Source organism: Eumetopias jubatus, unplaced genomic scaffold (assembly GCF_037043125.1).
Source record: "Eumetopias jubatus isolate StellerSeaLion01/CBP00866 unplaced genomic scaffold, mEumJub1_p1.0 scaffold_12, whole genome shotgun sequence".
NCBI classification, from domain to species: domain Eukaryota; kingdom Metazoa; phylum Chordata; class Mammalia; order Carnivora; family Otariidae; genus Eumetopias; species Eumetopias jubatus.
The window spans coordinates 43,917,667-43,932,404 of NW_028274818.1; the positions used below are offsets into that span (position 1 = coordinate 43,917,667).

A 14,738-nucleotide genomic window follows, 5' to 3' on the forward strand; every position below is an offset into this window, starting at 1 on the left:
CAGTTGTTAACAAGAGAAAATAGAATCAATAAATAGGAAGCACCTACAGGGGGACTGGTTGATAGCAGGGCTCTTTTTTTTTGTTGTGTTTTGGTCTGGTTTTTTTAAATATGTCACCCAGTGCTATGTTCACACAACTGTGGGTAATTCTTGCACACACAGATGCACACTTTGTGCTGTATTCATCATGGACACAAAGACAAGTTACGATATATAGGGGCATCTGGGTGGCTCAGTTGGTTAAGCGTCTGCCTTCGGCTTGGAGTGTGATCCCAGGGTCCTGGGATCGAGTACTACTTCGGGCTCCCTGCTCATGGAGAGCCTGCTTCTCCCTCTCCCTCTGCCTGCCTCTCTGCCTACTTGTGCTCTCTCTCTCTGTGTCAAATAAATAAAATCTTAAAAAAAAAAAGTACATATAGAGAGGGAGAGACAAGTAGTTGTTAAATAAGTTGAGTTTTTTTTTAAACTATGTTATTTGTGTATTCTCTTTCTTGGCAGTATGTTTCTCCTCTTTGTTAGAAAGCGTTTAATAGTGTGATATGATAAATATTAATCAACTTAAAGAGCATAGCCAAAGTGCATGGCAATGACTCAGTGTAGCTCTGTGGAACGAAGACACAGCAGCAGCTGAAAGAATCTAAAAATGGTCAGGTTTGGTCCAGCCATGAGCTGCTTGTAGAGGGTGTTGGATGGCCCCATGGTGATAGAGACCCAAATCCCAGCAAGCACTTCCAAATTCTCCAGTTGCTGTTACGGTGTGGTTTGAGTCGGATTTGCTCAGCTTTGGGTTATAGCGTCAGCATCCAGAATCCTTTGGACTTAGCAGCTGTCCCTGTGAATCAAAGAACTTCGTAAAGAAAAATTAAAAGGAAAATGACTCCATTTTAGTGGGCTTTCAATCCTCCTGAAGAGCCCATATCCCTTTAGGTTACGCGGCTTCACTGTGAGTCACTGGAGTGGGTCGTCCCAGCAAAATGATCAGTGAGAATGTAATTAGAAATTTAATTGGCTTAGCTGGAAAGCCTGGCCCAAAGACAAAGTTATTAGTCTTAGAGTAGACAAGGAGCCTGCTGCTTAGCAGAGAGATGGTGATGAAGGATTTGCCACACCGTCTCTTCTTCATTGCATAGTCCATTGCTCGCCTGGCATCCACGAGCCTGGCTTTTTCTTTTCCTTCGGGCCACAGACATTCCAGGCTCAGTGTGAACAGCTTGGTAGGAAGTGGTGGAGTCCAACAATGATTTCTAGCTTATGAAATGATAACTAACATGCATTACTTGCTTACTGTGTGCCAGGACTTTTCTAGATGCTTTCATCCGGGAAGGAACCTTCACAAATCACCATATGAAACAGGTGCTATTATTAGTTCCATTGTACAAACGAGGTAGCAGGGGCTGAGAGAGGGAGATGAAGGAAACTGTCGAAGGATTTATAGAGCTCAGTGGCAGAGAGGGTGCCAGCCCCAGGTGCGCTGATGTCCAAGATCATAATGTAGAGACTAGTGGTGGCTTTGGGAGCCAGACAGCCTATGTTCAAGCCTGGGCACTTCCACTGTGTCACTCTGGGCATGTCCCTTCTCCTCTTGCTGCCCCAGTGTCCCCATCGATAAAGGGTCCCCAACCCCACGCTCTTTGTATCACAAGAGCATGTGAGGATCACATGAGGTTTGTTAAGCACATGGTAGACAACTCAGTAAATTGGAGTTGATGGAGTTTTTATTATTAGGACAGAGATCAGTGTTGCAATTTCCTGGAACATTGGCTTTTTAAAAAATCACATTCCATTTTAGAAGGAAGCCTGTAGAGGCCATATCTTTGGTCTAAAACTATTTATTAACATTTTATTTTTTTATTAATATCCAGAAATTGGCAGTGAATTTTTCAGTATTTTTTAAATAGTGGGGAAACGGAGCCCTGGAGGAGTGGATAAATGGCCTCTAGTCTTCACAACACGCCATTGCAAGGGCTAAAGTTGTAACCCAGAGCTCTGGTGGAGGACCGCTCCCTCTTACTCCTTCCACCTGAAAGTAAAAAGCATCAGAATGGTGTCCTTTTATCCCCAACAGCAGACAATTAGATGTCCAGGAAAAACTTCATGGATATTATTTCCTAAGATCTGGCTAATGCATTCTATTTTTTCCAGCATATTTCCATATACTATGCCTTCTTCAGTAGTCGTAACAACTTGACAACCTGTATGTGTTAACACGCTCCACCCACCATTCTAGAGGTGAAGAAGTGAAGCTCCCGAGCCTGAGCTGCCAGGCTGAGTGGCATGTCAGGGACAGAGACCGTTCCCACCCTGTGCCATCTCCCACTACATGCTGGCTGCCCAGATTACTAGCCCGGTGATGCAAGTTTAATTCCCTGTGTGACTTCTCAGTCTCCCAATCAGCCGAGAGAGATTTATCACTTTCAAGGGAATTTGTTGTATATGCAATCTGAAATGCCAAAGAACACATCTTAGCAAAAAATGCAGTCAGTCCATGTATGGTGAATGAAGCCAACAGCATTAATAATCCCCAAAGTGGTCACAGATTTTGGATTTCACATCAATTTCTCATAGATACAGCAGCCAGGCTTATTTTTAAGGGATGACTTTGTGGGTTCAGCCACAGGGCTGAGTTATCTTCAACTCTTGTAAGCACATGTGTAAATCCTGAGAACCTTTTGCAAATATTTTGAAATTAACTGTGTGTATTTGTGTGGTTTTCCTCCCAGGACACCTACGTTCTTGAGACCTGTATGGACATCAGTGATATTGGACTTCTTCTCTTAATTTTATTATTTTTTACATATCTATGACCCTGAATTACTCAGACTATAACATTTGGGTAATTATTTGAAACAATCTTAAATAATAATTTATCATTATTAACTATAATTATATATTTATATTATATAATATTATAAAAATATAATAATGTTACTTTAAAATTCAAGTGTAGATATGTATTTAAAGGGTTCCCAAAAGGACATATCCTCTTTTTGTTTTAATTTTTATTTATTTTATTTTAATTTTTTAAAGGTTTTATTTATTTATTTGAGAGAGAGAGAGAGAAAGCGGGTGAGGAGGGGGAGGGGCAGAGGAGGAAGGAGAGAGACAAGCAGACTCTGCGCCAAGCACAGAGCCTGACACGGGGCTCCATCTCACAACCCTGCGATTATGACCTGAGCCGAAACTAAGAGTCTTGGACACTTAACCGACTGAGCCACCCAGGTGCCCCTAATTTGTAAATAGTACTCATTTTAGCATACCTTCCTGAGCCCTCAGATGCACATAGACCGTATCTATAGAAGCCCTAAAAGAGCTTATCGGGACACAAAACTGAAACAGGAAGCTGTTTTCTGTTTTTTCAGCCCACTTGTTCACAATCCCTAAGAGTAGCTCACGAAGGAGGAGTTGGGACAGGTGTTTTTATTTTAACAAGAGAGTTTGAAAACCCAGTGCTATTAGTTTGGAAGTTTTGGAATGTGACATAAAGTGGTCATGCTCACCGTAAGGACCTGTGCATGTCTCCGTGTTCACTTTGCAAGGTTTGAAGGAGGCCGGAGGGAGCAGTGCCAACTACATTCTTTGAACGCCCGTGACGTGTGAGACACCGAATGAGGCACTTTATTTATTTTAGTCCAAAGTCTTGCAACAGCTCCACAAGGCATAGGTGGTTACCCTCCCTTAAAAGAACTGATGAGTAAGCCGTTTGCCCAAGGACACACAGCTAAGTGGCAGAGCTGGTTTTGAAGGGAGATTTCTTGGATTTCAAAGTCTGGGCTCTTTGACCCTCCAGCTTTTAGAGCAGGATTCTCTAGATAATGTCCTGTAGAATACAATGTTCCTCAAGATAATAATAGATGTGGCCTGTAAGAATGTCAAATAATGTTTAGAAATACTGCCATTAAAATTTAAACAAGATCCATGCTGAAGGTGTTATTATGTTATAAATCTCTGCGGGATCAAGGGGTTACCATTTCCCAAACTTTTCTCAACACAGAATGCCTATTTTCATGAGAGGATTATGGATTTCTCTCAGAAGGGTGTTTTGCAGGGTAACCATTTTGGTCTATGTGGGCCAAACCCAAAAGCCAAGTACAATCTTTTCCATTTTCTAAGAAGAATTCATTTCTGAAAAACTGTAGGGAGAATTTTCTTGGGTTGAAAGCATAATTTCCATTAATTGGAATGGGAAAAAAATGGGTTTCTGAGTCCCAGATTGACACCCATTTGTGTTATAAAAAAAAAACAAGTGGGTTGTATTAAAGAGAGATATCTTCTGTTGAATGTTACTTATCAGAGCATAATTCAGAAATTTTCCTTCTTAGCTCTGTTGGCTGCCTGCTTGTAGGTCAGGAGCGTGGAGGTCTGTGCTTGGCAGCCCAGGAAGCCTCTCTTCATGCTCATCTCATCAAATATTCTCTTGCCTTAGGTCCTGAAACTCCCACTCTCCTGCTCTCTTGACCCTCAGTACTCTGCTCCCTTGGCTTCCAGTGTCCTGAGACTTCTTTCTGCTTTGATTATGAAAGGCCCCTTAATTAATGGGGTTCCATTTGTGTCTGAGGCTCCTCCCCTCCTCTCTCTATCTACCCTCAGAGTGATCTTACACCTGCTCTGGTTTCCTACTCGGCCTGTGTGCTGAAGGCTCCTAGATCCTCACCCCCAGCCTCTTTCTTGAGCTCCAGGTGAACATTTCCACCTTAATATGCCACCAGAAACTCAAGTTCACAATGTCCAAAACTAAACTCATGATCTTCTCTTGGTGCTTCAACCTAAGATCTTGCTCCTTCTTTCCCCTTCTCTTTGGTAAATAGCCTCCCATTGCTCCTAGTGGTGCACGTTGAGACCTTGGTGTCATCATGTGATCCCCACCCCCTCAGTGTCTATTTCTGAAGAGGGGAAGTCTGTTCATTCTGCATCCACATGGCTCTCTCAGTGATTCCCTCCTCCTCTTCTCACCCAGACTCCTCCAATCCAGGGCATCCTGTCACAGGAGGATGCCTTTCCCGAGGAATGGTGTTCCCTTCCGGCATCCTGCAGATTGCCCTAGAGATGCCTTTCTGAACTGTGGGTCTGTAGTTCCTGAGCCTCTGATACTTCCCTGTTACCCACAAATGGATCTGTTATTCTTCTGTCAGCTCTTATTTCACTAGGAGATAGCATTTCCTAATATATATAAAGCACTGAACTCAGTGTCTCACATGTGGTAGGTACTCAAAAAATGTAGTTTATACCATTATCACCGAGGGCCCCTTCAAGCCTTGCAAAGTTGACATGGCGTCTTTCACTGACTCTGTGAATGTGGCTAATTTCAGGTTCCACATGTGGCAGAAAGCCTTTATATTAGCATAGAGCCAAAATCTTTATTGATTGGAATTGTATCTACTAGTGAATCAAAAACTCACAGAATAACTGATTACAAAGAAAGGAGCAACTGATTAGTGTTCTGTTGGCTTTATCGATTATGGGTGGCCTGGTTATCGTGGTTAGTTGAGATACGTGGATTATTTGATAATTCTGCCAGCACAGGGAGATTGCAAAGTAGGTGAGGTACACCTCTCACCACCTTCCTGCTCATCTTTTGCTCCCCCTCTGACTCTGTCCCAACAACCCTGACCTCTTTCTTGGCATACGTGCCTTCATCCAACAGATTTCTGGGCATCCTCTTTGGGTTGGGTTCTGCACTGGGGCCCTGGGGACAGAGCAAGGAACATAAGCTGAGGTCATCCTGAGTAAGCAGAACTGCAAGATGGCTATTTGGGATTTGGGAGTCAGAGGAGATTTCCCTAGAGAAGAAATATTAAATCAGGACCTGACAGCTGAGGATGGGCCAATTAGGGGGAAGTTCTGGGGAAGGAGCCTTCCAAGCTGGGGGAGCAGCAAGGGCAGATACCTGGAGGAGAGAAGCCATTTGGCACATTTTACACAAAGGCTGGGGGAGCTGGGAGCTGGAACGGAGTGAAGGAGAGTAGGCGATGTGCTGGGAGAGGTCAAGTCCTGTGGGCCACGATACAGAGTTTGCATTTTCTTCTGCTTATAGTGGGGAGCCACCAGAGAACGAAACAGCTGAGTAATCTGAATTCCATCGTTAAAGCAGCATGAAAGGAGGGAAGGGAGGTGAGGATGGAGGCAGGGAAGAGAGTGGGAGGCAGGGTCCAGGGAGAGAGGACAGACTTGAACTGGGGTGGGGGAGGGCGAGGCAGTCTGATAAAGAGGCTGGGTTCTGGAGGGGCGCATTTGCTAACCTGAGCACTTCTTTTCTTTCATCAACTCGCAATCCAAGAGGGCCCACTAACAAGTAAGAGCATGTCTATACAGAATCAATCACAGGACAAGTGCTCTATGCACTAAACCGGGTGAGATGCACAGGGAAGGGGTGATGCCCCAAGGACGAGAATGTCCACTACTCCAGGTAGGTAGAGATATTTCTGGTTAGGAGGCCTTTTCATACTCTAAATAAATAAATAAATAAACAAATAAATAAATAAATAAAATCACACTGGCCCTTAAAAGATGGCTTTTGCCTGCCAGAAATAAGAGAAAATGTTGCTCGCTTTCTCATACTAACTGTCTTTGAGGAGGCTGATGCGGTCATTCCCAAACTGTCCCTCTTCTTGAGACCTCAAGGATTCAACAACCTTCTTTTAAAAAGCAGTGGCTGACATACTACTTAATGTTTGATAGAGAAATACAAATGCTTCCAGGAGTAACTTCCATTTCTTTGCCGGAAGAAGCCACGCCTGGCTGTGAGCTCCCATGGGGTTTCAGTTGTTTCCTAATGCCCTATAAACTAAATACTTCCTTTTCGTCTTTCCTTCTCCCCACCTCATGTGTTATAGGTTCTCTTAGCGCTGGATGTGACAACTCTGGACGGTGCAGCTGCAAGCCGGGTGTGACAGGAGACAGGTGTGACCGATGTCTGCCAGGCTTCCACACACTCACTGACGCCGGGTGCACCCGAGACCAAAGGCTACTGTAAGCACCTGCACGCCCCACTGCAGCTTCTGCCATGAGGGATGACAATGACATTAACATCCGTGGCCACTTCTGTTACTGAGCACCAACTGTGTGCCAAGTGCTGTTTGGGGACTTCACGTGGGTTATGCCATTTAATCCTTACAGTAAGCCTCAGAAGTTAGGATTAGTGTCACACTCATGTGGAAGATAAAAAATGTACACACCGAGGGGTTAAGTTTACCCAATATTACTGGTGGGGGTGGACCTAATATTCAGGCCCAGAAACCTACATTCTTCACCCAGATGATTGCCCTGCTTTAGATGAACGAGGATGGAGGTAAAGCGCACTCCAGATTCTTACCTGGGACCCATTTTGACCCAAATGAATTTGGACTAGAAAAACTTTTCTGCACAGTTTTATTACCTTTTAGTTTGAAGCATTCTCTATCGCACGTCATATTCTTTCCAGGAAGAGTGGCACCTGGGTGGCTCAGTCGGTTAAGTGTCCCACTCTTACGGTTAGGTGTCCCACTCTTGATTTCGGCTCAGGTCATGATCTCAGGGTTGTGAGATTGAGCACCGTGTTGGGCTTGAGCTAGGTGTAGAGTCTGCTTGAGATTCTGTCTCTCCCTCTCCTTCTGCCCCTCCACTTGCTCGTGTGCATGCTCTCTCTCTCAAAAAAAAAAAAAAATTCTCTCCTGGAAGATGATGGAACATACATTATAAATCACATAAGCAATCAAAGGGATGCAGAGCTGGCAGGTACTGGGATGGCTTAGGGGAAAGGGAGCTCTGCAGGAAAGCCGTTAGCTAGAAGGTGCCCGCAGAAGATCACTTCCCGGTGCCCCCTTTTCCAGCCCCTTGCCCTCCATGTTGGCGCCGGCCTGGCTACCACTGTCCCAAGTTCTCTCACCCTTGGGCCTCTGCACAGATTGTTCTCTTCCAGGCTTCCCCGTCCCCTTTTAGATTGTCTTCAGAGACCCTTCCTTCGACTGGGTGTGCCTTTGGAAATGCTTCTAAAACATGAAGTAGATCATATCACTTCTCTGCTTGCAACCCTCCAGTAGCTCCCTGTCCTCTCAGAATGAGACGGAGACTTCTTTTGCAGGCCAGCAGGGCTCTGCAAGACCCTCCACCCTCTGCACCCCCAGCAGTGGACGCCCACTGCATTTCTCTCTCCCCCCTGGCCCCCTGCACTCGGTCCTACGAGCCTGCCTTCCCTTCTTCAAAGGAGCCAAGGCAAGGGACCTCGGCCCTGGTCTTGAGCACTCCTGGTTCCTACGGGGCCACAGAGAGCCTCATGGGCTCCATCCCCACCTCATCCACTCCCCACAGAGGCCTTCCCTGACCAGTCCCCACCCCTCCACGTTCTGACTGATGTTACTTCACATATCTTGTTTGACTGCCTCTCCCACCAGAACGAAAGCCCCGTGTTGGCTTTGTCTTGTTCATACTGCATCCCCAGTGCCCAGAGTGGGGAGAGGCACACAGAAGGGGCCCCCCGCCACCTGGTTCCACCTGGCCTTAGGCTTCGCTGCCATCATTGTTCACGTTTCTGCCCTGCCTGGAGACTCCTAGAGACCAGGATCCTATTTCTTAGCATCCTCAGTGCTTTGCAACCAGTAGATAGTGCCTAATGTTTGTCAAAGCGTCCAGATGAGTCATGTGGAGGGGCTAGGACAAGAGGGGAGCCCCACAGGTGAAAGAGGAGGGCTGGGAAAGGGGTCTTCAGGGAGCCTGACAGCTCGGGACTCTGAATGGACGAGAAATGTGAGAGGGAGGAGGAGCCCATCCAGGTTTGGGTAGGATTTGGATGGGGTTAAAGGGCAGTCAGAGGAGGGGCGAACAGTAGGGAAAAGACGGATTTGGTTTTAGACCCATGAGATAGATGCCTATGACTGTGTGCCCATCTGAGAGATACTAGTCATTAGCCAGAGCACTAAGAAATTGTACCAAAACTAAATAATGGAAACACTGATGGATTCCCTCATTGAGAAAGTCTTGCAACCAAAACCAACAACAACAACAACAACAAATCAGCCAAACTCAACAATTCCACTCCTAGGAATATACTCAAGAAATATGAAAACATACATTTCTGCATAGAAACATATACACAAATGCTCCTAGCGGCATTATTCACAATAGCTACAAAAGTGGAAACAACCCAAATGTCTATCAGCTGTTGAATGGATAAGCAAAATGTAATCTATCCATACGATGGAATTTTATTCAACCATAAGAAAATGAATTATTGATACACGGATGAAGTATAACATCGGATGAAGCTTGAAAACATACTAAATGAAAGAAGCCAAACACAAAAGGTCACAGATGGTACGATTCCATTTACAGAAAATGTTCCAAATAGGCAGATCTGTAGACACAGCAAGTACATTAGTGGTTGCCTAGGGCTAGGGGGAGAAAGGGAGGGTGATAGCTAGGGGCACAGAGCTTCTTTTTGGAGGGTTGAAAATGGTCTACAATTGATTGGGATGGTTGAGGAATCTACTAAACTCTACTAAATTCTACTACTCTGAGAATCTACTAAAAACCAGCAAATTGTACATTTTAAATGGGTGAATTGTATGGTATGTGAATTGTGTCTTTTTAACATTTTTAATTTTTTTTAAAGATTTGATTTATCTATTTGAGAGAGAGAGCATGAGGAGTGGGGAGGGGCAGAGGGAGAGGGAGAAGCAGACTCCCTGCTGAGTGGGGACCCCAATGCGGGACTGAATCCTAGGACCCCGGGATGGTGACCTGAGCTGAAAGCAGACACTTAATTGACTAAGCCACCCAGGTGCCCCTGAATTGTGTCTTGATAGAAGTGTTACGAAAAGAAAGAACTAAATAAACGAAAATAGCAAGTAGATGGACTCCATCACAATGAAAGCAGTCATCAATGAATTAAACAATAGAGAAGCAAATGATAAATTAAAAAAAAAAAAGGCAACTGAACCAAACAGTCAACCAAACTAAAACCAAACCAAACCGAACCGTTTAGTGATGGATTTGGCTCACATTCTGGTGCCAGCCCCTCTTCTGCCTGAGGGTAGGTGGCAGGCAGTTCATGGACCAACTGTCACCCTCAGAGTACCGTGAGCCTAGACAACTGAGTCCTTAAAGGGCCTGGGAGGGATGAGCGTGGACAAGGGGAGCCGAGAGGGGCCTCGGCGAAGACGAAGGATTTACTCAAGTTGGTGACATTTGCTTAGAAGCACTTGATCTTTATGTGGCTAGCCGGGAAGCATTTGGAGACACATCCCTACTTTGCTTTGTCTTCTTTCCCAGAGACTCCACGTGTGACTGTGACCCAGCTGGTATCTTGGGGCCCTGTGACGAGGGCCGCTGTGTCTGCAAACCAGCTGTCACCGGAGAGCGCTGTGACAGGTCCGTGTGAACTGTGGCCCCACGGACACAGCAGGGAGAGCCTCTTGGCAGCTAGCATGAGAATTCATCCTCTGAGTGAAGTTGTGGAAAAGGGACACGTAACAAATAGAGACGACCTCTGTCCTGCCCGCTGGCCTCAAAATCCTAGCTTTTTAAAAAAATACAGCTGAGCCCCCCCAAATCTCCCTGGACCCCATGCTTTTGCGGGGCCCCCTCTCTTTGTTTACAAGGTGGCAGAGGCCCAGGGCCCCAGGGAGTCCCCTTGCCAGCTGACTCCGAATCCCAGGTGCTCCCATACAAGGTGGCTTGCGACGATGAGGTCACCTGATTCAGCTTGGTCCCAGAAAAGTCCTGGCCTAATTAAGCATGTTGGGAAAATGCTTGTAAGAGGAAACATGGCCATATATAACCATCATGTGCAGCAAAGGAAACGCCCAGGGATGGGATGGTGCTTGCATGCACACACATGAGCCAGGAGGAGCGGTAAGAGCCCTTTGGGCCCCGGGCCATGCTGGGGCAGGTGGCGCAGGAAGCAGTGATCCACCCTCCATTGCTGCTTGACGACAGTCCTTAAGGACAAATTGCTCAGACTTAAAACGCTTCCCTCCCCTACAATAGCTGGGAGGCTGGGCGCAGAGGTAAAGGCATTCTCCTCGTTTCCTTAAAAGTAAGAAAGCAGTCCTTTGGCATCCTGACAATCACTTATACTTGGGCAGAGAAAATACCAGATGCATTCCCAGCTTGTGTTTCCAGGGGGTTCTTTGCTGCTGCAGTGGAGGGAGGGGACCACAGCTTCCGTGTTAAAAGAGGAGTCACTTTTTGAAAAGGTTTTTCATTTCCAAGTGTCACACAGAAACAGAAAACTACATAAAACAAATGTTGTCAGCACCACCTTTTCTAAGAAATAGACCTTCACTAAAAATGTGCCATCTCAATGGCAACACCCTCCTTCCTTTCAAGAAGTGACCACTGTTCTGACCTCTGTATAATCACTTCCTTACTTTTCTTCATAATTTATTACCCGGTTACATCCCTCAACACTGTCGTAGAGTTTTGCCTGATTTCCTTTAGTTCCTCCCCTCCCTTCTTTTTTTCATTCCCTCCCCTCGCTTTCTGGGCCCCTCCCCCTCTTCCTTCCTTGATTTTTAATCCCTTTTAATCTGCAGGTTTCCTCCAAAGAAACCATAATGATTTTTTTTTTAAGCCCTTGCTCTGTAGAGAAAAAAAACAATGCTTATTTATATACAGCTGTTCTCTGAAGCATTTACTGTTCACAGTTAATCTGCTTTTCTATAATTTTGCACAATAAACAGACCCCCTCGTAGGGGGCAGTGGATTAGACCACATGACTTAGAGGCAGATGGACCTGGTCTGAAAATCTTGTCTCAGTCACTTACCAGCTCTATGACCTCGAACAAGTTTCTTAACCTCTCTGGCCTGGGTGTCTTTTTCTAAGAAAATTGGAAATTGGGAGTGCTCGCTCTCGCATTCTCATAAATAAATAAATAAAATAAATAATAAATAGAAATAAATAGAAATAAATAAATAAATAAATAGAAATTGGAAATGACAACTCCTATCTCATAGGGTTGTACCAAGGAGTAAATTGGAGAACATACACAAAGTGCCTGGCATAGCATCAGCGCTAAATAAATGATCATTGAAACTATTATTATTTCGTGAAGAAGGATGTAATTCACTTGAACGGAGAAAAACAACTCCTCCCTGGCTTTTCTCTCTTCTCTGTGACCCCAACATCTGCGACTTGCCTGGTAGCTGTGGTCCTCAGACAAGCCCCTGGCGGGTGGGACGCCAGCCTACATTTTGCTTTTGTAGGGAGCCTCCAGCCATCCTTCTTTGTCATACCCCCCCCCAACCCTTCCCCCGTGGACAGAGCAGGGATATAAGGGGCAGAGATGGTGGGCAGCAGTTAGTGTTCTCGTGCGGGTCCGTACAGCTGCGCAGGTGCTGGGGCCGGGACATTTGTCTTTCCTTTCCTGGCCCCACCTCCCACTCTTTGCCCCCATTAAACACGTGCTCGAAGACAGGGCCAGCTCCACAGCCCCCCTGCCCCAACCCTTCTTGTCCCGCTCATGTGACCTCCATTCAGTTCCTCACCAGGGATGGGGAAATCACTAAGTTCCCAGGCCACCAAGTCCAGTGTGATTGTGCTCTACCACAGGGACAGAAAAGTGAGCGTTCATGCTCTCTCAGTGGGGCTGTGACTATCCATCCCGTCGGGAGTGGGGATGGTATGTGTAAGTTAGTATTTCCCAGTTCTGGGAATTAATAGGACCAGGCAGGAGGGAAAGTAGAAAAGATCAGTCATCATATTCTCTATGTGAAATCAGAAGTAACTTCTAACAATGTCCTGATCGCTAAAATGCTGCCACAGGTGTCGACCAGGTTATTACCACCTGGATGGGGGAAATCCTGAGGGCTGTACCCAGTGTTTTTGCTATGGGCATTCAGCCAACTGCCACAGCTCTGGAGACTACAGTGTCCATAAAATCACCTCTACTTTCTCTCAAGGTAAAGTGTTCTGTTTCTAGAACTTTGTTTTTAACATTGTATAGAGCTTTATGCTTACAGACAACCTCCTCGTCCCAGCTCGGGACCTTTGCATAGTCTTTAGCAACTCTCTTCTGGCTTTTAAAGGACATTATTTTGTCTGGGCAATAAGGCAGATCCCAATGTCTTAAAAAAGTCATAGCTGCACAGCTGACTCATACTGGTATATGAATAACTTAAAAGAATAACTAAAAAGAGACCAGATTTTCATCTCCCTGCACTTCCCACCTCCATGTATTTTAAAACCACAAAAGAGTCTTTCATTTGGATTGAGGGGGGGCTTGTGTGAGTCTTCCTGGAATTCACACTCATTAATAATACTGCTTTCGGGGGCGCCTGGGTGGCTCAGTCGGTTGAACATCCAATTCTTGGTTTCAGCTCAGGTCATGATCCCATGGGTCGTGGGATTGACCCTACAACTCTGCTTGAAAGATTCTCGCCCTCTGCCCCTCCTCCCATTCACATGTGCTCAATCTCTCTAAAATAAATAAATCTTTTTAAAAAAAATACTGTTTTCACATACTTTCCATGAGTTAATATATGTGAAATTAGTTATCAAGCAAAACCCCATAAAAATCTAGGAGAGTGACATGATTTCAACTTTGAGTTTCTGTTGGAACATACTGGACCCTCTCCACTCACAAAGGCCAGACCCTAAACAGGCATGTAAATAAAATAAAAGTATGAACTCTACAGGCAGATGAAAACATGCTCTCTTATTATGAGAATCAGATGCAAAGAAGTCAGAGCTGGTGTGGGGTGGGAGCAGGTGAAGTTGAGACCCAAGTGGAGTGGAGCATAGGACATTTTAAGGACTGCACACGAATGTGGAACTATTAAAAAAACCCCACGAGCTATTCACCTCTAAGACTTTTTGGCAATCAAGTGTTGCCTTATTTAGCTCAATAGACGATGAGGTTTGTCTGTCAAATGCAGAGTGGTTTTATTTGCATTCCAGATGTTGATGGCTGGAAGGCTATCCAAAGAAATGGGTCTCCTGCAAAGCTCCAGTGGTCCCAGCATCATCGGGACGTGTTCAGCTCAGCACGACGATCAGACCCCGTCTATTTTGTCGCTCCTGGTATGTACAGTATTTTTCTTATAGAAGCCAACCTATAAGCCTAGAAGTCAGGAGAGAAAAATGGAGTTAGCAAATGTGAAAACCATATCACCTGGTGCTCAGAAAAGCAGTATCTCCAGAAGACAGTTGGGGCTTCAGCCCTATTGACAAAGTCATGATACGATAGAACAGGACTGTGTATCCAGGCAGACAGTCCCTGGCTGAGGTTCCTACTTTCGTCAAATGGGAAGTTTCTAGGTTTTCCATCAAGACAAGAAAGAGAGACAGAGGTCACATCTGTGGATCTACTGAGAAGCAGAAAAGTGAAAATAAGGTTTTCTCAGTTTTAACCACTTGTACATTAAAAACATAAGTATTAGTAGTTCATTTCATTAGCTACTATGTGGTGTTCAGGTAAGTTGTCCTCTTAACCTTTCCAAATTTCAGTTCTCGCAGGTGTTAAGTGGGGATAATAATTCCTCCAAGGATTATTAACATCAAACATAATGAAGTCTGTGAACTATAAAGCATTATGTAACAAATGGTACTATTCCCAACATACCTGGGACCTTTATATCCCAGGTATTCACAGGGCCATGCTGTGAATCATCTAATACATGGAATTGTCTTACAACATGGCCCTTTTAACATGTCAGTCACTAACTCTCCTTCGTAGCCAGTGGCAGGATGGCCACATCCACGAACTGCTTCTTCTGGAAGGGTGGTTGGGGGCATAGTGGTACATTGATGACACAGGACTCCAACA

At 45.2% G+C, this 14,738-nt stretch overlaps 1 protein-coding gene across 2 annotated transcripts in view; it reads left to right on the forward strand.

Moving 5' to 3' along the window:
- Window positions 1–14,738, forward strand: part of LAMC2 (laminin subunit gamma 2) — a 53,685-nt gene that overhangs the window by 19,484 nt on the left and 19,463 nt on the right. For both annotated transcript variants that reach the window (XM_028121559.2, XM_088016767.1), the window contains exons 3-6: window positions 6,831–6,966; window positions 10,243–10,341; window positions 12,737–12,873; window positions 13,871–13,993. In XM_028121559.2, coding sequence (XP_027977360.1) covers window positions 6,831–6,966; window positions 10,243–10,341; window positions 12,737–12,873; window positions 13,871–13,993 — 495 coding nt within the window. The remainder of the gene's footprint in view (window positions 1–6,830; window positions 6,967–10,242; window positions 10,342–12,736; window positions 12,874–13,870; window positions 13,994–14,738) is intronic.